At 36.1% G+C, this 27,474-nt stretch overlaps 1 protein-coding gene across 4 annotated transcripts in view; it reads left to right on the forward strand.

Moving 5' to 3' along the window:
- CORIN (corin, serine peptidase) overlaps nt 1-27,474 on the forward strand; it is a 114,196-nt gene that overhangs the window by 19,905 nt on the left and 66,817 nt on the right. For 3 of the 4 annotated variants that reach the window (XR_014945982.1, XM_015862236.3, XM_015862237.3), the window contains exons 3-4: nt 2,797-3,249; nt 18,601-18,811. Coding sequence is in view for 2 of the 4 variants with exons in the window: in XM_015862236.3 (XP_015717722.2) it covers nt 2,797-3,249; nt 18,601-18,811 (664 nt within the window). In the remaining 2 variants the exon portion in view is untranslated. Of the gene's footprint in view, nt 1-2,796; nt 3,250-18,600; nt 18,812-27,474 lie in introns of those variants that run through there. The other variant, XM_085547225.1, reaches the window with a different exon arrangement.

Here is a 27,474-nt window from a genome sequence, read left to right on the forward strand (position 1 = left end):
AGAAGTAAACATGTGTCTAGGGATCTCAGAAGAAGAAAATGACCTTGTGGGTAGAGGTAGCTATTATTCTTGTTCCAGACAAAGAATTAAATAGGGTGAATAGGGAGTGAATAGAATCCAGTGGATGAAATGCAATATTTTTCTTAACATTATTTATTGGTCCATTGTATTAAGCCAAAACATTTTGTAAATTTCTTTTAAACTTACACCTGACTTGTAATGTGTTTCCTACTATTCTGCTGAGTGGTAAATAAGTAGCAAATCATTTTACTTTAATTTTAAATCATTATTCATAGCTCTTTGGGTCTGATATTTTCCAGACTTCTATTTTTGTGTTGAGTGGAGAAGAGCCTTGGGAGGAGTACTGAGAATGTGAAAAAAATCCCCTCAGCTATTCTCAAGTCATGGAAAAAAATATGCGCGTTTTTTTCAAACTAGGAAGAAAAGCTCATTTTCTCATTTTAACTTTTTGAAAGCTACAGGGGGAAAAAAAAAAAAAAAAAAAAAAAAAGGCTGAAGTTTGAAACTTGAAACAAAGTAGGCGTCCCACTCATGGGAGTTCAAAGCTTTATTTTGAAATACAGCATCCACACAAAACTAGATATGAGTGATAATAACCTCAGTCACAATTCCTAAGACTTTAGCAAAAATCATATCACTACTCGTCTTAATTGTGAAATCAAAGCACTTTCATTCTTTCCATTTGGCCTGACCAGATTGCTCAAGGAAAGAGAAATTGCTGCTGAAATAATTTGCGGGTGGGAGAATTTTTGTTGTTTCTGTAAAACACACAGTAAATTCCTCCAAATCGCAATGAATTATGCACATTTGTTGGTAGAAAAACAGAAACTTTCACATGCATAGATATAAAGGTCCCTTGGGTTCTGCTAGTGAAAGATACACACAAAGTTTTATTCACAGTCAGTGACAGTTTAACCAAAACAACCCAGTATGGATAAATGAGTATTTGGTAAATCTCAAAGGGTAGCTGTTTCACTGAATCCCATTACATTTCAGGAACCTTACAAGTCTTTCTTTCTACTTCCAGTTGCTGCAGCTGAATATTACTCAGCAAAAAAAGAAAACCAACTCTTTTGGTTTCATATTCTTTTTACATGTTAAACTTCCCAACCTAAAGTTACTTCAGACTGTAGCTGAAATTTGGGTTTTCTGACAGTTAATTGTAGCTACAGTTAATAAATATTTCCTCCTGCTCAATCTTTGAATTTCCACTAAGAAAACTGTTTTTTTTTTTTGTTTTTTTTGTTTTTTTTTTTTTTTCTGCCTGCAACATGGCAGAAAAAAAACAAGGAAGAGGATTCTGTAACAGCAGGAAAAAGGGGCTCAGAATACCTGAGTGGTATTGGGGCTGCATGCAGTGAGTGGCAGTGAGGGTTTTTTCAAATAGGAGTCAATTTCACCACTGAGTTAGTGAAGGAACAAATCAACATGAAAGTCTATAAGATAATATTACATTCCACATTTGAAACATATATCTTATTGCTGTTAAGTTGTTGTACATGACTAACCAGGTGCAGAAATTGCTTTTGCTATTGACAATTGACGGTGGTGTTTCACTTTTAAATGTACCTCTATTATATTTTGTTTAAAAAAAAAAAAAAAAGGGTTAGTATTTGTAGCTTTTATTAGATATAACTAAGATGTATATGTTTGAGATTCCTCCTAAATTATTTGTCAGTACTCTATTAATAACCTATTTCAGTTATAGTTAAAAAAAAAAAAGACTGAAAAAAATGTGTGGATTAGATTTTCTATTTTTTTTCTGGATTCCTTGATGCTTATGGAGTGCATCTCCTTAGAGTTATGCAGCTGTTTTGATTTGTGAACCAAAGTTAGTTGCAAGCATTTGACACATACAACTAAGCAAAGTCTGTGTTTGTATACAGTATAACAAATGAAGAACAAAAACATACAGTCCTTGACTAAAATTCTGTACACAGCTGTATTCAAAATTCAGTATTACAGAGGAGAGACAAAGAACTCATGGATCATATTTAGTGCTGATAATTAAATTTCTTTGTCTCTTATAGAGAATAAGAACACCTCTTTGCATTTTAAATATTAATGGAATATAAAATAAAAAATAAAAGTGAATCTAATATTTTTCTGACATGCTGACAGTATGAAAACAAGAGATGATGCAATGTAAAAATAAGTATTCCTTAATGTATTTCCATGACGATAGAACAAATGCTTGTTAGAGCCCCTTCAATTTACGTTCTACATTTACAGATATGTAAGAATTCAGTCACCTACAATAAGTAGGATTAAAACATTTTAGTTTATTGTTGGTGTTGGTCAGTGTTTATTTATCCTTCTTTAGTCATAACTTTTTGTTTTGGATGTGCTACTCTTATTTTGTTGCTACATTAAATTCTTAAATTTAGTTCTCTTCAATTTTAACCCTGAAAGTTTTTTTTTTTAATTTTTATTTTTTAATTCTATTTCACTAAGTTTACTGTACTGTTAACCTCCCAAAACAAATTGGCAATACTTGTCACAGAATCACCAAGGTTGAAAAAAAACCTACAAGATCATCCAGCCCAACCATCCGCCTATCACCAGTAGCTCTCACCAAACCATGTCTCTCAGCACAGCATCCAAACATTCCTTGAGCACCTCCAGAGTCAGCGACTTCACCACCTCCCTGGGCTGCCCATTCCACTGCCTGACCACTCTTTCAAAGTAGTACAGGGGGCAGTCACTTCCCTGTTCTTGCTAGCAATGTTGTCCTTCCAGACAATAGTAATACCGGTATTTTTTCCTTTCTTCCAGGGGTATTAGAAAAAACATGCTTTTATTCAAATGAGAGTGAGCTCCTCACAGTTAATGGTGACACTGAAACATCTAGCGTTCTTTTGCCAAACGTGGTTGAAAATGATTCCGAGACTGATCCCACAGTGGATATTAGCACATGGACTCCCTCCTGGACCACCACGCCTTTATCCCAAGTCGGCCAGATGAACACAAACTCAAATATGTTTAGAGAGACTTTACAGGAAAATGAATTTGTACCTACATCTCCAGCATCAGTGCTCAATCCTGATCTTACAAATGATGCTACTTTATCAGAGGACCCCAAAGACAGCACCCAGCTTTTTGCCACTACAGAGGGAGGGCCATCATTGTCCACAGATTTGTCCTTTAACATCACAGAGAGGATGACAACTCTACCTGTATTAAGTCCTACTCATCCATCAGTGTCACAGACAAAGGAGCAGAAAGAAAGTAAGTTTTTGTTTTATTTGGCTTCCTAATTCTGACTCAGATGTATAGAATACATTGATACATATTGTCATGCATATTCCATGTTGCAAACAATCAACTGATTGTTATCAGAATATTTGATAAGAAGAGGAAGATGCACTAAGTTTACTCAGGTATGAATATTTACAGTGTGTTCTTCAACTGGTGAAAATCTTGCATGCTTACCAAGCCTGAAAATGAATTATTGCAGACTGTATTTAGTTTGTAGATTGAACTTTGTAGATTCTGTTGAAAATATATACGTGGTAAGTACCTTCCTGAACTGGGAGTGACAGTTGCAACATTTTTTATGTTTATGTGTAACTTCTTCTCTAATTTGAAGTTATTTCTCAGTGCAGCAATAAACTTGCAGTGACATTTCTGAGGACTGTTATCAGAATAACAAGAAAGAACAATAAGACTTAACTGTGATCAGTTTTCATTTTCATTGTAAAAACAAAAGCGCACTTCATCACTGCCTTAGTAGTTTTATTGATTAATCATGTCAGTGTTGAAAGGTTTCTTTATATTCATTTGTTACCACTCTGAACTTTATATAGGTTGTCATATTAAAATGCGCTTGATTTTCTTTCATTGCCAATCATTCCTTAGCTGTTCATCTCATCTGAACATGAAGCAATGCTTATTCCAGGTCATGCAGGTATCTGAAGTAGATTAAAAGAGATGGCCAGTGACCTAAAAGTAGCACATTGTATATAATGTCTATTTAAAATTTCTATGAAGTGAAAATGAAGAGAGGGTGTCTGTCAGTAGGGATGTCTTCCAAAAAGCCATTGAATTGTATGATGTTTTGAGGAGGATGTGTGTCATTCCTCTGTTGGATTCCATACTTAGATCTGATATTAGTTATCTACCTAACAAATGTATTATTCAGGTGTGAGTGATCAGATTGTTTGCATCACAGATTTTTTTTTTGCTCTGCTGTTTTCTTCAGAAACATTCTGCCTTCAGGAGTTTGTTCCTTTCCTTCCCTGCCCACCCATCATCATCATAAAAGCAGATAAAACTCGTGAGAGTTCTTTTATGTCCTTTCTTGTTCTTTCCAGAGTGAAGTAAAAGAGGAAAATCTTATATATATGTGTATATATATAAGATTTATATATATATATAAATATATATATATACATACATATATATATGTATGTATATTTCTTTTAACCTTGCACATCGAAAACATTCCTTTTGACGGTGCTAATTTATTGTGAATCAATAATTTGTCATTTACTTTCCATCTCCTGCTGTGTACTGATTCTACAGGCTGTTGGAATGGTTTAGGCTTTCTATACAAAATATCTGCTAGTTTCTCTTTAACAGATTTGTACCTTGTTTATTCTTCTCACATCCAAAAATCAGAACAAATGTATGTAAATGTATACTTGTATCCTGTTGGTAGTTCATTAATTTACCTCATTCAGTATGTAGTATTCTACATACTATAGGTGTACTTGGGGGATCCAGGATAATTTAGTCTGAATAATTTTGTGTTCCCATCACTTTACAAAGCATTAAGGACTAGAAATCATAAGACTTCTGTCACTATCTCACCCTTATTATCAGCCTTTGCTGGTACAGTTCTTGGTTTCTTTGGTCTTTCCTGCTAAACTTTGCTTCCCAGAGAGAACTCCAACGTGGTCTGATGTGCAGAGGAGTTCTTGTGTATTCTCTTGTTGAGGGAGATGGAGAAAATCAGGAAACACAGAGATATTTTTTTGCATAGGCTGGGGTGGTCTTTTGGAGTACAAAGTATTCTTAGGATGAGCAGAACACTTAATGACTATGTAGGAGCAGTGGTAGTAGAACAAACATAGTCTTTCTTATTGTCTTGATCCAGTTGTGACTATTAGCATGCACCAAAAGAATAAACTAGGACTAGCATATAGAAACATCTCAACATTATATGGTAGCAAATTCCAGTGATCTGTAGTGAGTCTCGTTGAATTTTCTTCCAGTAATTTATGTAATCTCTTTTGGGTCAATGTAAAATGGATATTTGAGCTTTTTAGGAATATCTCATAAGGAAATTGATCTGCAAATGGAGTGCAAGGATGATGTTTCACTGTCATCAACACACACTAGCAGATCATCCATCAGGACAGGTTTCATCTGGTTCAGATGTGGTCAGGTGAGTGCACTACTGAGGATTTAGTAAGAGAGCATAATTTGGACTTTGTGCTGTTTTTATGCAGGATATGTCATACAACACAGAGGCTGACAGTGCAAAACTAGCCAGTCTCAAGACATTTGAAATGGCAGTAATATGGCTATAGCCTTTTTGGTCTGATCTTAATATTACCTTATTACTAGATTTGCTATAATGTTGAATCACAGCTTCAATAAAATATGTTAGAGAACATTAATAAGAGAAATTATAAAAAGTATGACGATATGATATTCATCCAAGACTTCAAAATAACGCAAGTATGACATTTCTGAATTACTAGCTAGAGTGGAATGAAATTTTGCACATATGACATCAATAATTTTAAAAGTCCTTGAAGCATAAGGAAGTGTTTTGTCAGAAATTCTAGTCAAGAATTGATTAATGGGTAAATGAAAATGAATGATACAATAAAGAAGAGACAAATATGTTTGTTTTCCTTTTACAAGAGGAAGCAATACCTCACTGTCTGTTTGAAAGTTCTTTGAAGAAGTAAATTACATTTCTGGTTAATCCATACTTGTTCTTTAACAAGAGACTTTTCTGAGAAGTCTTAAAGAGAATTGTCTTTTAGACTAATTGCTCATACAAATACAGAGAAATGTATGAATGAATGGTTAGGTTCCACTGTGAAGTTTACCAATGGAGTCTCATAGGGTTTCGTGTGAATGCTTAAAAATTATCCAGGAAGGCAGTGAATAGTCAAGTAACAACATTTTTACTTGTACTGAGTAACCTGTCCAAAATGTATATATGAGATATTGCACTCTGCTGGCTTCACCACTGGGGGGAAAAATAAAGAAAGAAAAAGGGAAGTGGTTTTGCTGCAGACAACATTCTGGCTCAGTGATGCGAAAAAGGCAATTATGTTTCAGGTATTGTCACAGTGTCAGATGTTGTCATGAGGACTGCAGAGAATAAAAGGAAATCTCATCACTTCAGTGTTAAAGTTCAGGCAAAAAGAAAGAGGAGGAATTGGAAAATGCAAACAGATCAGTAGAGGTGTGTAATGGCTTAGATGTAAGGAAACACTAAATATGAATAAGACAATCTTTTCCTACTGGAAAATTGTCCCAACATTTTTGAGTGACTTGAAGAAGAACAGGCGGTGGTTTCTCAGTGTTCTTCGTTATATTAGTAGGTGCGCAGTGCATTTTCGTTATCAGACTAAGTTAAAAAAGATAGCAACAACTTCACAGAACACATAGCTATGTCGCAGAATAATGAGAAACCCAGAAAGCATTGGAAATGCCTGGAAAACTTCATGATGAGTTGATCTATTTCAGGCTTTTAAACCCAATAGTCTAGTTAGAACTTGTTAAGTTCTGACTTGTGAAGCCTCAAGCCTTTAAGTTGCCAGAAGCTGTTACACACCTAGGTGATTGTTTCCTTATTTGCCCTAGATTCTTATGATTTTTCTTGGTGGTTCCTTGCAAAAGCTAGTTTCTGCATCAGATGTATCATCTATTACCTCTCTTTCTTGCCAGCAAAAGAGTACAGTAGGAATGAATTTCTCTTCTTGAGAGATTAGAATTTGCATGAGTTCAGGTTTAAATGTGTCATATGGAAGGCATGGTCCCTGGTCTTAAGGCACTAGAAAGGAGAGTTTTCTGGTAGCAAAAACATCAGTGAGAGAGTTCTCGGTGAACCAATAGGTTCATCAGTGGCTTTTGAGGTATATGCAATAGTATTCTGTTCATCAGCCAATCAGTGTGCAAAGGGAAACATACCATACACTAAATAGTCATTATCTTAAAGAATAAAGATAAATATCAATACACTTTCATCAGTATTTTTCTTGTCTTTGAAACAAAAGTTGGCTGCATTTATGCAGTAAAGTGGGAGACTGACCAGGAGACACATCATGCAGCCGTTTCACATACTCAAACACACATGGAAAACTGTGACCATATTCAAATACTAATAGGAAAAATAACATGACATGTGCTCTGAGCTTGATCTTCTACCATCCCTTTCTTTGCGCAGCCTGGCATCCAGCTGGCCCAGCACTCTGGCAAGCAGCACACAAGCCTGCCCTTGGCACAGCTCTGAGTGAGTTGTATGGAAATATGGGATGTATTTTTCCAGTTCTGAATATACTGAATAGAGGCTAGGAAAAGGCATGAGTCTCCGGTGATCATGGATTCCCGTTCAGCTTCCTCCTGCACTTAAGCAAGCGTATAAGAGGATGATCAAAAACAAGCCCTAAATGGTTGCTTGTAGGAGTGATGTGAGAAAGTGCATTTGCAAAAGTGAAACACTGTTTATGGACTTTGTGAGCATCAGTTGAAAAAGCATATATTTTATGTTTGCTTGTTTGCGGCTTTTACTCTTCCTGAAGAAAAAACAACCAGATATACTTGTTATGTAGAGCAGTAGCAATACTGGTGAGAAATCTCTTTCATGTTTCATGCACATTTGAAATGGAGCAATTTACACCCTCCTCTGCCTAGAGGTCACACTTTATTGTAATGTAACAATATCTAATTCACACATTAAATAAACACTTTTCTCTCACCGGCACTCCTTTCTTCACATTTGGTATTTTGCCATTACTATAAACTATGAAGAATAAAGCTGGCTCAGCTCTCTGTTCGATAGAGAAGAGCAATATGAGAATCATTTTGGGGATAGCTGGAAGGGATGTGTCATGGATGGCATGAAACAAGAAATTCCCTGCTTCTCTCTACTTGCCTTGTGCTGCTCATTCCAAGCTAAGGTACTCAGTAGCAGCTTTCCAAGTCAGACCATAGGTTTTCGTCTCCCTTATGTCTAGTCTCTGAAACAGTGACCTAATTAACCACTTTTTCTTTTATCATAATTTATGTTTAATTACTCAAACAAGTTGGAGCAGACCCAATTATATTAAGAGTAATAACAGTGATAGATATTTAGAGATATTTATCCTGTTCTCATTAAAAATGAAAAATGTTGTTAAAACATGATTTTTCTCCTGGAGCAAAAATAGTTTTGGTCTTTCAGACTGGCAAAGAAGATCACAAACTGTGGTGTCTGTCTGAAGTCCTAAGCCAGAACTTTGGCCACTCACGTGCTTTCTTTTTTCATACAAATACAAGCATTTCCTATGGATATATGGACACATCATGGTGAGAAAACCATTAAGTTTATGGTGTAAATTATTTGGCAGTGTAATACAAAATGTTCTTACGTGTAATCACTTTCTATGTAGAATATATGTAGATTTATCATTAAAACTTTGGTTTGTGAAAAAGAAAAAGCTAACTAACTTTTAACGTCTGGTTTCTACTCTCACGCAACCAGAAGTTTGACAAAAATGTTGATTATGTGAAAATTGTAATGAGGTTGCTAACTCTTTCATACATTTACCGCCAGATAAGCCTGAGCCTTTAATTCCTTTTAATAACTTCGCATCTCAAATTACAAATATTTTTGTTTGTAGATGATCATCTGTCCAAATACACTTGGGTCAAACAATGCTCTGCATAAGAGATCTAACAGATTAGAAATATCTACTGGAATCAACATTGTGATGAGTACTGTAAATAACGACCACACGCACCCTAAAAATCTATTTTCACTTATTTACTAATCTTTACTCCTCAGCCTTTCATCCACATTCTTGACTTAGAACAGGAGACTCCCTCACTGGAAACAACTACCAAGTTGTTATTGTTCCGGTTTTTAAAAGACATGCATGTGCTTCTTGAGTTAAAACATTTGTACCTTTAAAACATTTAAATGTAAAGAACAGAAATCTTTTCAGCCTTATGCCTTTTGCTTTTATGAATCCATTATGCTTTACTTATGTATCTCTTTTTAACATATTGTTGCTTGTATTTTAATTTTTTTTTTTTTTTGGTCAAAGTTAAACAACAGACTAAGCAAGTGGTTAAGCAAGAAGTCATGTGCCAGCCTGTTATGAAACTTCCAAAGATGGGATCAATGAACACAAGGCAACCCTATGATAATTGGCTATGAATTATAGTCAGTGACTTCCTTTTCAGATATATCAGCTTCTCTGAAAGGTCAGTTACGTAGTTATTTCAACAAAAAGATGTTGTTGATGCAAGTATTGTTCTATATTATAGCTGCTTATCACAGTTTCAAAAGGCACACCTTATATCTGATAGCTGGGTGTGATTTCATTTTTTATTGACGTTGATCTCCTTTATGTTTTTGCATGGTCTGTTTTATCTTACAGTAGAGAAAGTGCAGCCAGCTGTAGAGATAGAGATGTCATTAGTATAAAATAGAAAGATCTGAGTTATTGTCCAAAAGGAATGTCAAAGCACCATTACAACAGAAAGCGTTTTTCTGTCGCTGCCATGTTTCATAATCATGTGAAATCCAAGAACGACATAATGTGTAATGTGACCTGAAACCATAATGCGGATGGGAATTTGAAAAAGTGATAAATTAGCCAATACTGTTAAAGATTTGTTTGGCTATTAATCTGTATGCAAAGTGTTTCCTTGTCATTTATTGCAACTGATAATTAAAAGTTTCTAATCATATTCTCCAGTGAAATGAAATAATAGAAGTTTAGACTAGAAAATAAGGAAAACTTCACCAGATGAGTGATGCAGCTGTGGAACCAATTACACATGCAGGCTGTGAGATCTCCATCCTTGGAAATTTCCAAAACTCAGCCAGACAAAGCCATGGCTGACAATGTGCTGGTAACAATCTCAGAGTATCAGGTTGGCTAGATACCTCTCAGGATTCTTTCCATGAGTACTTTCTGTAATTACAGGATTGAAAAACAATCATTTTTATATATTGGGTAAAATACAAACAACACTCGTGGCTTAAAAAAAAAAAAAAAGATAAAAATTAACATATCATCTAGTTTAAGTACATTTGTGATAATTTACCTAATTTTCATGGGGAGCTTGGCCTTTATGTAACTGACATAAATAACTTTAAGAGACAGCATTAAGAGAAGCTAAGCCATATGTATTTATTAGTGCAAGTATATAAAAGAAATGGATGTGCAAATGAAATACAAGTATTTAAAAATCTGAGTTTGCACAAGCAACTTGCAAGCATCTTGTTCATAAGCTTTAAACACAACTAAAGTGATATATAATAATAGGGAAACTTCATGATAATCATGTTAAGCTCTTAGATACCTGTATATTAATCTACTCCTTATACGCACACAGAAAAACAACAAAAAACATGGTGTTTTGAACACTATCTCCTCAGACTATGAAAGTTTGTCAGCATTCTTTGTTCACGTAACGATCAAATAGAATAATTGGAACTCTAAGGAATGATTCCACTGATGTTGACAGCTAAGGAATGGCAGTGATAAAGGCAGTAGACTCAGTAGAAGCCCCTCGGAATAAAGAAAGGGCCCAGAATGTCCTACACCATATTCGGCAAAATAGACTGTAAGAAATGTGCAGTGAAATTCAGAATATCTAGGCTGCAGTATTTCTCTTCAAAGCAAATTGTCTCTTACAGACAGTAGCTGCCTATGCTGCAAACAATTTTGAAAAGCATGGCTCTGGAAATCTTCCACAGGGAAAACAAACTGAAATCTGTTAGACTGCTAAGTCTGTTAGCCAGTTAGATCAGTCGTTGCTAAGCCAGATCCTCAGTACACCAGGATCTTAAGTTCCACCTGCAAACCCCCAAGCAGGAAACTACAGTTAGCAAAGCATAGATTTAACATACTTTCAGTGTTTTGCTTTGGAAGTGAGGTGCTGCATTTTGCCCCTTGTTTCTAATCAAATCTCATAGGAAGCCTTAAGTTGGGTTTGCTACATTATTTTTGTCTGAAAGTGAGGTAAGCATTAAGTTATCACTGTGAGTATCAGAAAAGCAATTTGACTGTTCTTGAGGGTTAATTAACCATAGACAAATAGGACAGCTCAAGTATACTCTATTACTGTACTGTCTTATTCACAGCCTGTTGAATTTCTCAACCATTGTAAATCTTTTACAAAGCACTGCTTTGTTTTGAACAGTATTGATACATAATTAATTGTTGTCAATCACACTGACTTTCATGTTCACTTATTGAAAACACGTGTTAAAGAAATCATCTGCATGACTGCTCCCACAGGTCCTGTGGAAGCCAGCATTTATTTTACATCCTTACCCCTTTTTATTTTTCAACAAAGCTTATTGATAATAGTAATGTAATGTACATCTTTCAAATGCAAAATGCAGTCCAGTAGTCTCTAATGATTGATCTAATCCTAAAATCAATTTCATGTTGTGCCTTTTGTTTGTTTAATGGTGGGTTCCTTGAAATATGTCTCCAATTTCACTAAAGAATCCCAATAAAATGGCCATTAGGAAATCGCTAATCAGAATACCAGATCTGGAATATAGGCCAGGTCACACCTCATGGGGTTGGGTACTCAGCCTTACCTTTAGCTAATGAACTTACCTGCTCTCAGCTGTTCCTGCCTAATGGATTAAAGAAGAAAGTACATGTCTCAGCCAAGAAGGGAAATGTCTGAAGTGCCTGAGTGGAAGAACTGGGGCCTCCAATCACTTCCTCTGTACAGCAACCCACAGACTACCTTTTTAAGACAATACAGTAATGTTTAAACTCTGATCTAAAATATGAGTTATATGTCCTTCATGGCTAACTCTTTCTTTGACCTGGGAGATAATGAACTGTTTATCTGTCTGCTGCAGGTGGTCAGTGTCCTTATCACCTTTCCCTTTGGTAACTATTGAGCCGAGAATCACTCATTCCTTTCAAATTGCATAATTCATTAGCTGATCTAACTTAAATGCACAACAGTTGCTTTCAACTGGCCTTGGAGTTTTACTTCTAGTTTAGATCTGTTGAAGAGGTTTGCTGTTCAAAATCTTATCTCCTTCCTCCCCCACATGTAATCTATTACGAGTCACCTGGGTTTCATTAAAAGGTTAATACTGCTGAGAAAGAGACCCTGCTCCTGTTTCTCAGAGGTATGTAGTGCTGTTTGCTGGCTCCCTGAAGAGGTGACTCAGTTGAAATACAGGGTGAGGTAGCTTTCAGCTGGTTTAGCACAACAGTTATTGTCAGCATGTCTTATCAATTGTGATTGTGGCATTTTCGCATTTAAACGGCATACATGCAAAACAATAATTTAACAACTTAAATGTATATACAAGTAGACAATAGTCTTCTTTCAGCAGTTTAAAAATGGGTTATTTTGTTTTGAGCAGATGATCATACACACCTAGTAGTTTTGAAGACATCTTGAACTGTCTGCATCCTGGACTGATACACATACTTTCTGAATATAAGATGGTGATCTGTCTTGGTCTGTGGCTTTTTTTGTTTTTTTTTTTTTTCTTCTTCTGTGCTCTTATTTTCTGCATTTTAAAGCTTTGGTATGTTTCAGTACATATATAGAAGATTTAATTGCCTGACAGTGATGCAAAATCTTCAAAATCAATGTATAGAGCACTTTTCACTATCTTTAGGTAATTTCTGAGTAACTAGTTTTAAATATGAATCCTATTCAACATAGTGTTTAAGCCATAATAAACCATTTTATTATAGAAGTAGATATTTAAACTAAGTAGGCATTATTGTTTTGGGTTGACCTCAACTGGCTGCCAGGTGTCCACTCAGCTGTGGTCTCTCTCCTACCTCCTTGCCAGGATGGGTGGAAAATGAAAGTAGAATTTCTTGTGGATTGAGCTAAAGACTAGGAGGCCACTTACCAACTGATGTGCCAGACAGAGCAAACTCAATATGGGTAAGATAAACTGAATTTATTTCAAAAAAGAGTTGAGTGGTGAGAAACAGATAAAAGCAAATCAGCCTTCACCCCAGTGTGTCTTTCTTCCCAGCTGCTCTGCATGGGGTCTTATACAGTGTGGAAATCTGCTTCACTGTGCTCCTCTTCATGAGCTACAGACCAATTCTCAATTCACAATTCTCTTCCATGGGCTACGTAATCTCTGCTCTGATATTTGGAGTGCTTCTTCACCCTCATTCTTCTCTGACCTTGCTGTCTGCAGAAGTATATCTAACATGTTTTATTTTGTTTCCCAGTACCTCTCCTTTGCAGCATTTTGTTCTTTCTGAAACATTCTTTCCCAGAGGTGCCATCATGTTGATGGGGTCCAAAAATGCCATGTGGTGGGGCCATTGGAACTGACAGTATCTGGCTTAGGGCAGCCCTGGCCTTGCATCATGGAGGAGACCTTCAGCCCCCCATTACAAACGCCTGGACACCTGCACGTAATACTGAGAAAGCTGTGAGAAATAGACAAGTTCAATCTTGCCAATGGTGCTCTTTCTTGTAGAAGAATGTTGGCATTCTTCCTCCAGAAAACATATGTATTCTTTTTATTTTATTCAGTAATGTAATGTGTACGTGTGCTGTTCTGTAACGATCAGTTGGTGTTTTCTGTTATGTACAACATGTGCTGGAAAAGAACAAAGGCACAACTTTTCTGTGAGTGTGGAAAAATGTGAAGAAGGATCTGAGAATGTATTCAGACTGGAGCAGTAATCCAATGTACACAATCAGCAACTAAGCTGTCCCTCATGTTAGGAAGTGGAGGCTGCTGGGAGTTGTGGAAATCGTGTGTTCAACTCAATGTTAATATGAAAAAATTGCAGAGACTGTTTTTTGTCGTGAAATAGTTGATTTTAGCTAATGACACTTGAACTAAGAAAACAGCTTGTAGATTTTTCCTACTGGACTGATTCCAAAGGAGAGATTGTAGTTCCTGGCATCTGTTGAAATGGGCCAGAAGAAAATGGGCCACTTTTCCTGAGTTATGGAAAAAACATCTGAAATACAATATCAGAGGTTCAGTCCCAAGTGGACTGTACAAGAGAGGTAGGCTAAGAAAATCTGTCTTCCATTTTAATTGAAATGAAAAATGTACCAAGATGATGTAGTAAGTTAAAAGAGGAATTACATTTTTTTGAAAATAGTGATAAGTTTTGGAAACAAGTTTTACTGGAAAGTTCAGATTCTTGGTGGAGTGCTGTGCTCCTTTGATCTACAGCAAAAGTCCATGACAATCTGGATACACAATAGCAATGGAGCAGAAGAAAAAAAGGCAGTATGTATCTTAATATATCTCACATATGAGATTGTGAAATCAAGCAGAATCACAAGAACCTCTGAAGGTCAGAAGAATGTGGCAATTTAGGAAAATAATTTATTTTATGAGGGTCATTTCCATATCAAGTTCTGGGATATGAAAAGCAAGCTATGTACTTGCTTTTTCATTTCAGATTTACCTGACTGTTTCAGATCTCTTTATGGCGCTGGACAATGATGCATGGTTTACAAAAGCATTGTTTCTGCTGCTGTGAGCAGACTCTGTTCTAACCCACTGATAACCAACTCCTTCTGAGGTCCTAGAAAAAATGTTTTTGCTGCCATAAAACTATTCTGGCTAATGATCTGATCTATGTGAACTGATTATTTTTCTCCCCAGCCTCTCAAAAAACATAAAGATATATATAAAGGCAGGATAGAGGAAAGGCTGTTTTGTTTTTTTTTTCCACCCAGAGCTGGTTCATTCCGTGGCTTGAAAAAGGAGTGAGAACCACTACTGAGTGAGAAATCATACCATGTGAAGAGAAGGCTGAGTGCTTTAAAACTAAAGCTATCAATCAGGCTTACACTGCAGTTCAGTTGTGTTTCTTTGAGGCTGCATTAAGTGTTGCCTTTTGTGTATTTATTTTCAAGCAGCTCAGTTCTCTGGTTCAGTTCGCTTGTAGCTATGCTGTAACAGTCTATAAGAAGTACAGCCTGGGAGCAATCCAGAGGGGGGAGAACGAAAGGAAAAATATGTTGTTTGAATTAGTTTAAGCAGTTCTGAATATGAAGCCACAGACTTGTGTTGCAATTGTTGGAGTGGAAGGAAGTCCTTTTGTTGCCAGTTCAGTCTGCTTGGCAATAGCCATGGATAAGCAGAAAACTCTTCATTTAGATGAATGTCAGAAATGACCCATATAATTAGGAGCCATGCTGCTCTGATCAGCAGCTTTTTCACATGTTGTTCCTATTCACTGCTCATTTTTCTCCCATGTAGGTAATGCCAGAAGTAGATCATGTGGCTTGTACTCCCTGTAATTAATGAATCTTCACTGGAGAAAGGAAGCAAATAGGTTGAGGATTTTCTGTACCTGTATGATATTTCTTTTCTGACCTATTACCTGCTTGACTGGGAACATGTTTAATGTTACGGTGTTACAACGTCAATTGGATTTATTCATGTGTGTGATTAACATTCTAGCAATGGAGAAAAGTGTGGTTTATAAAATACACTTAGGCTGTACAAGTAGAGCAGAATTTAGCAATTTGATTTTGAGGTGTACTGCATGATTTTCTTATTTCTTTGGTTTTGTCAATGCAAGATTTTTTCATCATTCAGAATTTCTGCTTATTTTAGAAAAATACTGTTATTAATTCCAAAATTGATTTTTTTTCATTAACACTTATAGTTAAATACTATTCTTTGTTAAATAATCTGTTCCTTTTACATTTATTTAAATGGCCTTTCTCCTACTTTTAATGGTTGTTAACATAAAATATTTATTGCTCTGTGTTTACATCGCTGTTTGCCAACATACTGAGCAATTCTGGCACTGAGCAGCCTTGGCTGTCTGAAAGATATGTTCTACCTATCACAAGCTATTGGGCTTGGTGCGAGAATTAATGAAAGGACTTGTTTATGCAAATAATCAGAATATAGAATCTGTACATTCTCTTCTGGTTGCAGTTTGGGTGAAAAAACATTGTTGTGAAATAATGTGTTACTCAAAGTGTAATCAACAAATGCATTTGTATGGCACTTGAGGGGAAACTGGAAAATTCATTAAGGCTCCCTGTAAAACTGCAAGAATTTTTCTGTTCCTGGGTTACAATCCTGGGTACTAGATGTGTGTTAGTGCTCTGTAGGTCTGTGCTGCATAAGTGAGCCAGTGGGGTGCTTCTCCTGAGTTAGTTAGTCCTATGCAAAACTAAGCATGTGAGAATGCAAGGTGTTATTCCTTAATCTGCCAGAGAACATTTCTGAGACTGTAGCACTTGCTGTTCTTACTGTGGTGAGAATGTGGTATGTGATGACACTATGATGAAACAATTGCTATTACCCTGAAACTGCGCTTTCTGACTCAGAAGTATGTGGAACAGCTCCTCAGCAGAGGAGCTCTGCTGAGAGGGACCTGGGCATCCTGGTGGACGAGAGGTTGGCCATGAGCCAGCAGTGTGCCCTTGTAGCCAAAAAAGCCAATGGCATACTGGGGTGCATTAAAAAGAGTGTGTCCAGCAGGTTGAGGGAGGTGATCCTCCCCCTCTACTCTGCCCTGGTGAGGCCTCCTCTGGAATACTGTGTCCAGTTCTGGGCTCCCCAGTACAAAAAAGACAGGGATCTCTTGGAAAGAGTCCAGTGGAGGGCCACAAAGATGGTGAAGGGCCCGGGGCATCTCCCCTGTGAGGAGAGACTTAGGGGACTGGGTCTGTTTAGCCTTGAAAAAAGAAGGCTGAGAGAGGATTTGATCCAGATTTATAAATATCTGAGGTGTGGGGGCTGTAGTGGTGAGACTGCTCTCTTTTCAGTAGTGCGTGGGGATAGGACTAGGGGTAATGGTATGAAACTACAGCATAGGAAGTTCCACACGAATGTGCGGAAGAACTTCTTTACAGTGATGGAGCACTGGAACAGGCTGCCCAGGGGGACTGTGGAGTCTCCTTCTCTGGAGATATTCAAGACCCGCCTGGGCACCTACCTGTGCGACATGGTGTAGGGAACCTGCTTTGGCAGGGGGTTGGACTCAATGATCTCTAGAGGTCCCTTTCAACCCCTACAATTCTGTGATTCTGTGAACATGATCTTTGCAGTTACTTGTTTTCCCATTTTCCCAAGTAGTAAAAGTGTTCTAAAAAAAGTATCTTTGCAATACAAGTAAATGGCAAAAAAAAAAATGTATTAAAGTATTAAATATAACACACACGAAGTTTTTATTGAAGATCAAAATACAGTGCAAAATCATGAAGTGAGTAGTTACTAAATAGTTGACAGATCTCTACCTTTTAAAAAGAATCAGCTTGTGATTATGAACCGAATTTCCATCACTGGTTGTATTTTTCAGAAATACTTGGCAGTATCTGCAGAGGCAGACTTGTTGAATGGTTAGAATTACGTCCTATGTAATTTACATCCCCAAACAAGCATGTAAGAAACCAGTTCTGAAATGTCTGATTGATGGAAAGCTCCTATTCCATTCAACGCTACCTCTGTCCAGTTTGCTAAAGTAGTCAAAAGTGCACGAGCTCAAATGCTCTTAAGACTTTTCCACTCTTAGAAATGAAGATTTGAGGTGGTCATTTAGCTGAAGTGCGATGCTTTACAGTGTGATTGGTGGCAATCTGGTCTTGAGAGTGTGCTGAGATCCCTGCTTATTGCACAATGTGCTCTGAACATATAAATAAATAAATATGCCAAGATTTGACTAGACAGCCAAGAAATGCCTTCATCTACTCACTCAGGAAGGTGTCATTAACACTGGATTTTATTAGTTTGTTCTTGTTTAAAATTCTGAAATTGATGTATGGTTTGCAAAACTCACTTTTAAGAACTTCATGTACTAAGTTAACATGTTGATCATACATAGCTGAGGTAGCTTGCTGTGTGTAAAATGGCATGGATAGAGAATCAGTCACAGGTCAGGAGTGGGACAATGGTGGTTTAGGACAGGACACACATCAACCATTAAAGCAAGATAATCCTGTGTTAATGAAGTAAAGAAGAAAGACTGTAATGGGAGAACCATCATGTTGGGAAAAGTAGATAAGCAACCTGATGATTTTGGCAGGAAAGCTGCCAAAATTGGAAAAAGAGGAAAAAGCTATCCAAACTGTTCCTATGGTGGGCCCATTCAAACTGTATCAGAAAGAAATTGGTTTTATTCCTTGTGCGGTTTTTTAGAGAGTCAGAGGATTGTGAAAATATGAGTTTACTTGCTTTTTCAAGCTAGCTACCAAGTTTCTTTGAATTCTTTTTTTGTTTTGGATGTGCATTTTTGGACAATGTTGTGATAGCACTATGGAATGCCACCTTACCTGGGAGGAATAGACATTGCTTATATGCAATATTTGCTGATTTCTCAATTCGATACATTCTTTGAAACAACTATTACATGGTGATACTTTTGTTCTAAATATATTGTTTTGATTTCACAGGTGCCTGCATAAATATCACCAACAGCCAGTGCCAAATGCTGCCGTATAACTACACGACTCTAACTTCAGTTCTTTCCATTGTCAAAAGTATTGAAATGGAAAAGTTCCTGAAGTTCTTCAGTTATCTCAGTCGTCTCAGCTGCTATCAACACATCATGCTGTTTGGCTGTAGTCTTGCTCTTCCTGAATGCATCAGTGATGGTGATGACAGGTATTTGGAAACAAAAATCAGTCAGTGATGAGAGCCAATTGTGGTGAAAACACTCTCTATTAATCAGACAAGAGCAGATCCCAACTAAGCCTATGACCTTCTCACTGTAAAACTTGTCTGTCAAAGGTATTCGCATTTCTGCCAGAATAAGCCAACTGCAGTAACATTCTGTTAGAAAAAGTGTTTCCACTGCACTTAATAAAAGCGTGACCCCGGAGTAGTCAGGTATATTTTCTTAACAGGAGGTATGAAATTGTTGTACCTCATCTCTCCAATCTGCATGGTCCAAAATGGAATGCTTTGCAACAATATAAATGCTTCAAATATTTAAAACATTTACAAAAAATGTGGTCTATATTGGTTAAATTAAAATTCAAGTCAGGGAAGCAGATTTTTGTTTTTAAGGCAGCAGTCATTTCAATTCTTGTTAATCTTTTCCTTATGAAAGGTTTATCTTTTAAATACATTTTATGGTATTAAGTTAGCAGAATGTATTCAGAGTGACAAACATGGGAAGGTTAAGGAGTATGTCTTGATTTCTGTATTTACATAGTCACACATTATTGTAGGCATGCACCATTTTCATTTAGTTGAATCTGAAGTATAGTCAAGTATGGTCAATGATTTTAGCAGTGCTAAAATTAATGTACGGTCCAAAAGGAAAAAAGGTTTTTCTTCTACACATATTCACACAGTTCTTCTGATGCTTCTGAAGGGTGAAAAACTGAAGGGTAAATGAATGATCTCTTTCTCCTTACTTCATTACGTGCAAAATTCACTGGAAGAGAATACTGCAATTCAGAAAGCAGTTCACTTAACATAACAAATAACTAAGATGCTCTAAGCTCTACATTTTAGAAGAATAGGAAAGTGATACTTATGAAAATGCAGTTCTACATTTTAGGTAAGCTGATCTATAATATAGTTGCTACTGAACTCTAGGCAACATACTTGCCATTTCCTCCACAACAGAATCCATTAACCCTGCTTAACTCACTCTGATTCATTACAGTTCTTCTCTCACCCCAGTTCAGTGCTACAAGCAAATAAACGGAGAAGTGAAAGGGTAGAAGTCTCAGCTTTCCTTTTCAATTTCTTTGCTGAAGATAACTTTCTTGCAGTTCACATTATGACAGCTACTTTACAAAGAACAGAAAAAAATTAAGCTGAACTTCGGAACTTGTAGATTTTTTTGTTGTGGTTTTGAGGAGCAACCAAAATATTTTGAGATTGAAGAGTAAGAATTTTTTTTTGTGTGTGTGTGTGTATTTTTTTTCCAAAGCAGCAACTTTCTCCTGCTTATTTTTAATATCGAAGATGGAACTGGATTTCCATGCCTAGGTTAATGTCACTTTGATCACAAAATGATTGATCCTTTGATTCTTATTTTGGTAATTTTCAATTATTTGATTCTTTGATTCTTATTTTATCGCCATTTTTCTGGAAACTGTTCTGGATCCTGCAGGTGGATTGGGAAAAATATACAATGTGATACTGTAAATGATGCAGGCTTACATTCCAATCTGACTTTAAGTAATCATATGTCTTCAGAGCATGTCATGGATGACACTGAAAATGAAGGCTGAGTGGCAACCACAGAGAGAAAATAAGGGTACATTTACGGAATGCTTGTTTGGTTTGTTAAATCTAGTTTGAAAAACATGAGTTGCATTAGGTAGCTTGTATTATTTTTTTTATGATTCTCCTCCCCCACCCTCCCCCCCCCCTGTCCTCCAAGCAGTTGAGTGATTTTATTGATTACAGCTTACCTTGTAGAACCCAATTGCAGGCAAACAAGTATCCTTGAAATGCAAGTATAATGAGTTAAAGTATCATTTCTTTTTTTTAGATGTGACTTCCTGTATTGAGCTCCATTTTTTTAACACCAGTGTGCACTATTAACTTTTACTCGTTGTTTGCATGATTTATTTATATTAAAAAAAAAAAAGTGAGGCCTATAGTGCCTCATGTTTTGTTTCCGTGTGTAGTCCGTATGGACTTAAATGTTTTGTGAAGCCATCTCAATGTCAATAGTTGTTGAACAATGAACTTGAAGCAAGAGGTTTTGCTTTTACTGAATATTTATGAAATCAGAACAGCTTTAATTTGTTTCCTTTCAATACTCTTGTTACTTGTATTAGCAACTTGCATTGACTTTACTATGTCAGCACGAACAGGGAATATTTGAAAAAAGGTCACGTTGGAAACTTTGAGGTTAATTAAGATTTATTGCTGTAAAATCCAAAAGATGAGATGATTTAAAATAAGTGAATCTCATTTTCAGAATGAGAATTTAGTCCAGACATTTTCAGGAGGAAACAGCTATAATACCTGCATAAAGTGGTAATTGAACACCTCCCTCTAGACCTCAGTAATAATTCACCTCAATGAGACAAGTCAAAAGTAAATGAAATTTGGGAATTCTGTCTGTGACTCTGGAGTGACCCTGGAGAAATCCCTTTGTTCACATAAATAGCTTGTAGAATAATAAGGGAAACTCATTTTGTACGTGTTGAGCACAAATATGAAAAAGGAAGAGACAGGAATGTTCTACATCTGTTAAACAGGGTAATTTGGTAAATATGAGGAACATACTGAAGGAATCTGGATAAGGAGAAGAGCCACTGTAAAAAGCCTCTGAGAATAATGAATAGGGAAAGGTCCACATGTTGTATCCCTTTTTTGGAAATAAGACTTTTTTTTTTAGCATATAGTGTCATAAGACATATGCTAGTATGCAGAACAGTTGTTGCTGACATTGTCTCTAGTTCCTCCTGTGAATTAATGATATTTCATCCTAGCTGACAGCATCTCTGATAATAGTATATATTGATACTTCTTGGTTTTACAGTGCAATTGTCTCAAGTTTATGTAAAACATATTTTGACAAATGCTGCTTACACAGTAGAGGAGAGATGAGAACCATGTGATGCTCAGATGTTTATTCTTAGGTATTGTTGAGAGAATCTGTTGGCAGCTTCAGCCTTGGGAGCAATAATTATAACAATGTGCTACAAGAAGCAACAAGAAGGGAAGTTACAAACTCTAATCTTTGGTATCCAGTATGCTGTCATTACACAGCTTTGCTCTGATGTTTTAATTTATTTCTGTTTCACATTTATCTTTCATGTGTTCATAAACATTGTTTTCATTATCACATGAAGGAGATTAGGTTTCTGGGCAGGGAGGGTCTTCAGTGTTTGTGTAACGCACAGTGTAGTTATGTACTGGAATTTCTGAATACTAATACAATACTGTTGCTATTAAAAATCATTCTTCTTAATCTTACTACGATGAGAATGAGGTGTGGCAATAAAATAAAAGTCTAAAGAGTTATATTTCATTCCAGCAGCTGTGGATGCACAGTCAGCTATCCCTACTATTTTAAAAAATATATGTATCTTTAAGAAGCTACTTTTAAGTAGAACTAAAACCTGTGTGGAAATGGTTCATGGGAAGTTGAAGTGCATTAATGCAAAGCTATCATTTGTTCGTAACTTGGGTAGGGCTCTTCATTTAAAAAGATTACGAAACATCTTCCTGAGTGACTGGGTGAGATCTTTCTAATATGACTTAAAAATTAGACTAACAAAACCTGTTTTAACACATTCCAGTTGAACTTCTAAGAAATTGTGACTCTGTACTGAAAATTGACATCTTTTCCTCATTGCTTTGTCTGATAACTTCTGAAATGTTTGAGGAAGTAACTTTTTTCATTTTGCCTAGTATTAGATCTACTGCCACCAGTAGCAACACTGATGCTTCATTTGTTGTAAGGCAAAACTGTTCTCAGAGCTGTTGGTTATCATTAAGGATCTAAGCCAATGAGTTTTACTTTATCATTGGGAGTGGGCCAAAGGTCAGTGTCTCCAATACAGTGCTTGTTTGATTCCTTATGGCAAGTCACTTGCATTGGATTCCGCAAGTTTTATAGAATTAGAGCTTACAGAAAATTTAAAGTTTCAAAATTAGGGAGGTTTAAGCCTATAACTGTACAATGAAAACACTCACTGAATGATACTTTCTAATAATTTTTATGCTTCGGGAGTACTTGCACTTCATCTAAAGGCTTGGTCCAACAGAAAGCTATGGAAGATCTTTTAGGCCTATGTACATGGCTTGTTTCAAAATGAGCGTTAGGAAAAACTTGAAGGCTGTGGATCTTTACTGTCTTGGTGTTCTCTAACAGGGTAATTCCAGTAATCCCTGGTGTAGAAATGTATTCCAGAAAGCAGAACAAATACCTCCCATTGATATATCCCCGGAATATTAAATCTTTCAAGGTCAAACTTAAAATTTAAACTCAGCCAAGAAAACTATTTCAGGAATGTAAATATGGTAATATATTCTCTCAAGGTAGATTTCTCATGGACTTTTCATTTCTGCATCTGTTTACATGCTGCTTTTTTCATCTCGGACATCTTTGAAAGCAAAGTTGTGAAATGGTTTCTATCTTAAGTTAGGGCTTGAAGAGTCCATCTGAGATCTTGGCTTTTTATCTTGATTAAAATCTACAGAATTACTTCACTCATGTAAAAACAAGCATTCTTGCTTTTTTTCTTTCTCTTTTTCCTTACGTTCATTCTAAAGTAGAAAGCAGTGTAATTAAGAGAAGGTGTTTTCTCTGACTTTCAGGCTCCTTTTTGTAAAGGAGTTTGCCATGAACCAGGGTTCGAATCCCCCGTGTGGTGCAACTGGTAGAAGTGCTGCTCTGCTACACAGGAGTCTTGAATCCTGGGGGTTGGACTCGATGATCGCTAAGGTCCCTTCCAACCCACACCAGGCTGTGATACTGTGATGTTGTTGTATGTATGTAACAGTGCTTGTTATGCCATAAACTCCATGGGACAAATAACAGTAAATAATAACTATAACTAATAACAGACAAATATACTGTGAAAGCTGAAGGAATCTATATGATCTGTAGTGGCTAGGGGAAAAAAATTAGTGAAAAGAAGAAAAGGGGAAAAGGTTGTACAAAGCTATAAACAGTTTCCATGTCGTCACCTACCCTTTGAAGTGTTGGAGATAGTGGGAAAGAGCTCACAGTGGGAAATCCAATTTTCTATATTTCACATTGTCTTTATCTATTTTCTGTAATTTTTAAAAAGAATGAAAGTAAAAATGATTTGTTTCCTGTATGGACATGAGCTAGTGTGAAATGTGAGGTCCAGAAAGCAAATCTGGAAATTTGTGCATAAGATTTTACAGCTGAAAACACATTTAAGATGAGAAAAGTTTCTTTCATGTCCTCTTAAAATACAGTAAAAAAAATCAAACTTCATATAGCAAGAGATCTCAGATTACCTTGTTTTGTATAAAATGTGAATATCAGGTATGGCTGTTTTCCTGCTTTTGTGAACTACATCTATACTTATGTTTTTTGTTTCTTCTGCTTACAGTGCAGTTGATTCTTTAATTGATTTTCTTTATTATAGTGAACATTTAGAAGTTAAAAATAATAAACTTATAGAAAAATAATTTCTTAGAGTTTCCTGATGCCTTTATGGTATTTTGTAGAAAATGTTAACTGAATTACAAAGATCTTGTTCAGATGGCTAAAGAGAATTTTTATATTAGGACTTTGAATAGGAAGCTATCAAAATATCTATTTTTCAAGGTCCATAATGTGTTCAATTGTATATGAACTATGTATGAATACGTATGACTTTTGATTGGTAATTCTACTCTCGCATATTTCAGTCTTGTTTTAACCTACGTAATTTTAGTAACAAAAGCAGGTAAATATGCCAAGATAAAACAGCTTCTATTTGCTGTGATTTCATTGGAATTGCTGCTGTTTGATTTAAAGCTACAGCACTGATGAGAATTTTTCTTATGATCTGAGTGTGTGAGATGAAGGTTGCTTTCAGAAGCATATAAATGGTGACTGTTTTTTTCCTAAGTTTACAGTATGGCTCTTTGCATGCTGTGGGAATTACTTTGTTCTTTCTTTTTGATAGTGCCTCTACAGACCAAGCAAGTCAGCATGACTTGAACAGGCTATTCAGGCTAGATTTTTGACAGTGGTTTTCTGTTTAGGAGATCTGTTCAGAGATCTTCAGCCTAGATTCAGAAGACTATTAATTCCAACTTCTATAATGAGAATAAAACAGAGGTGAGTTTTAACAGATGAAGTGCTTTGTATCCAGTCTTTGAAATAATGTGTGTTTTGTTTTAAATCTTGCCGTATCTGGTTTAAAGTCCTTGGGAATGTGACAGGTTGATTCAGTACAAGAAAACCCACTGTTGTAAAATCTCTCTATGATTTTACATATACATGATCATACAACTATGATCTCAGTTATGATTATAACTGAGTTATAATCCAGCCCTTGTTTTTTTTATGCATTTGTGGTTCATGAAACACAGTTATTGGAGATCCATCTAATGAAAAACATGTATTGTCAAATCCTTTCTTATAATGAATCCAGAACTTAGGGAGAAAGTGTCTGTTATACTTATGAATGCTTGCCCACACAAATAATGTGCTTTTCTACTGTTACCTTGTGTGTGTGTGTGTGTCCTTCACTATTGTTTTTAAACATTCTACAGAGGAAATTGGTGTAGCTGTTTCTGTTTAACCAAAAGAAGCTGATCATACACACATGCAAGGTGTGTTACTTGTGAAAGCACAGACAAGAAGAATTACTGCATGCTTTTTTTCTTCCTTGTGCACTTGCATCAATCAGTGTGGTGTCTGATTGCCAATAATTTCAGCAATGATTATCATATTAATAGTGGGGATTAATTCTTTCAGAAGTAGACTGTTGAGGATACAGATAGTCAACATTTGACATATTGAGAGCAGGTCAGTTTGAGCTGCAGTCTTTCCTCAGTCTGACCATGCACCAATGCAAGGTGAAATAGAATTGACTTAGAGCAACAAGAAAGTGAAATGGTTGGCAGGTATACTGCACAGGGGTGAGGTTCAAAGTGGCAGCAGTGTTTGTTTAGAATATTTATCAAATAGCAATAAACAATTTCTATGTACTTTTGAAAACGTTTATGTACAAGAGCAAATGTCAAATACAAGGTCGTGGTTGAAACCATGCTTCAGTGAAAATGATGAATATACCTGAATTGCTTTCCTACATAAAATGCAATGAATCAACTTTTAGTTCAAACTGAAATCTGAGTACGTAATGGATGTATACATTTGAGAAAAGAAAACCTACAATATGCAGGTTCAGAAAGTATTTGCACAGTGAAATTAATTATAACAAATCCTCAAAGCACAACTCCTGCTCTGACTAAAGCTGATCGAGAAAGAAAATGTTATTTTTACTGTTCCATGAATGGAACATGTTCTTTATGAGATACAAGTGAGACCAGCTGGTTTACATCTGACTTCAAAGAAAGAAGTACTCACATATGTCTGAAAGACTGGCATTGAATGTGTTTCCAAGAAATTAAAAACTTTAAAATGATGAATCATGTTACAACTGTAATAATGTAGCTGAAATTAGTGTTGCATTTTTGTAAGTTTTCTTTTCAAAGCAGCCTGTATTATTCATAAATAATGTCCTTTGTGTTATTTCATTAGTATTGTGAAACTGATTCTTACAGGGCAGAAGAAATACGCTAAAGCGAACACCAGCATTTGCATTGTCCCTCAGAACTCAGTCCTTGAAGTCAGTATGTGATTCTCATTGCTCATTTTTGGTGGAAGGCTGAGACAGTGTAGAGATGAGAAATAGAGTTCATCTTTATAGAGAATGAAAGGGAAAATATACATGAAGACAAAATGCCTATATTTAAAGTTGGTTGGTATGCTTTCTCGTACTACCCTTTATTAAGACATGTATAATTTTGGAGAAAACTAAGTTCACTAGTTACAGTTTTTAAGCCTAACTTCCACAATCATTGGGATTTTCCAGTCTTTCAAAGTATTCAAGGAATAGAAATCTGGTATGGAGCTTGTGTTAATAAGTGGTAGTGTTTGTGCCATGGTTCTTGCAAGTTTGTTGAGTAAGAGAGGTAGAATAGAAAGTGTATTAACTTCAGAGTAATCTCTGCAACTTACTGTTTTTAAAAAGTTTATGGGCCTATGGTTTTGCATGCAGGAATTAATTCACAACTTTTATTTTTTAAATCTCAGAAAAGTCTTTACTTTTACGTCCAGAGTTGACAAGAGATTGATAGTAAAGTCTCTGAAAGCTTTTCTGTTAGGGTCTTGGCTCAGGTAGTGTTGAAGGAGCCATGAAAGGCTTGTAACTGGGGATGGCCCTGGAGCCATTTTATAGTCCCGCATGTAAAAAGTCCCAAAAGGAGTCTTATCTCATGTCCTGAAAAGGAGTCTTATCTCAAACTCTTTTACAGTGCAATGCCAGTAGATGGCAGATGCAGTGTAGGGGAAGGACAGATCAGGGACAAAATGTATGGAAATTAGTACAGAAATTAGACACTGTGGAGAATATTTTCATCCTTTCAGAGAATTGTCCTTTTTCTGCCCATACACAGTCACTGTTTACAGCTACTGACATGTGGTTGTACAGAAGGAAGCAATTACTTAAGAAATTAATTAAAAAATTAAAAACTAGAAAAGTAATTTAGAGCTGTAGACAATGACATCCTACATTGGCCAAAATGATGTTGGTGGTCCATTGAGTGCGAAGTTGGTTTTTGCCATAGGAAATGGCCTTGTATTTCACCCTCTTCAC

This window comes from Coturnix japonica, chromosome 4 (genome assembly GCF_054131305.1).
Source record: "Coturnix japonica strain WE chromosome 4, WE-NBRP24, whole genome shotgun sequence".
NCBI lineage: Eukaryota > Metazoa > Chordata > Aves > Galliformes > Phasianidae > Coturnix > Coturnix japonica.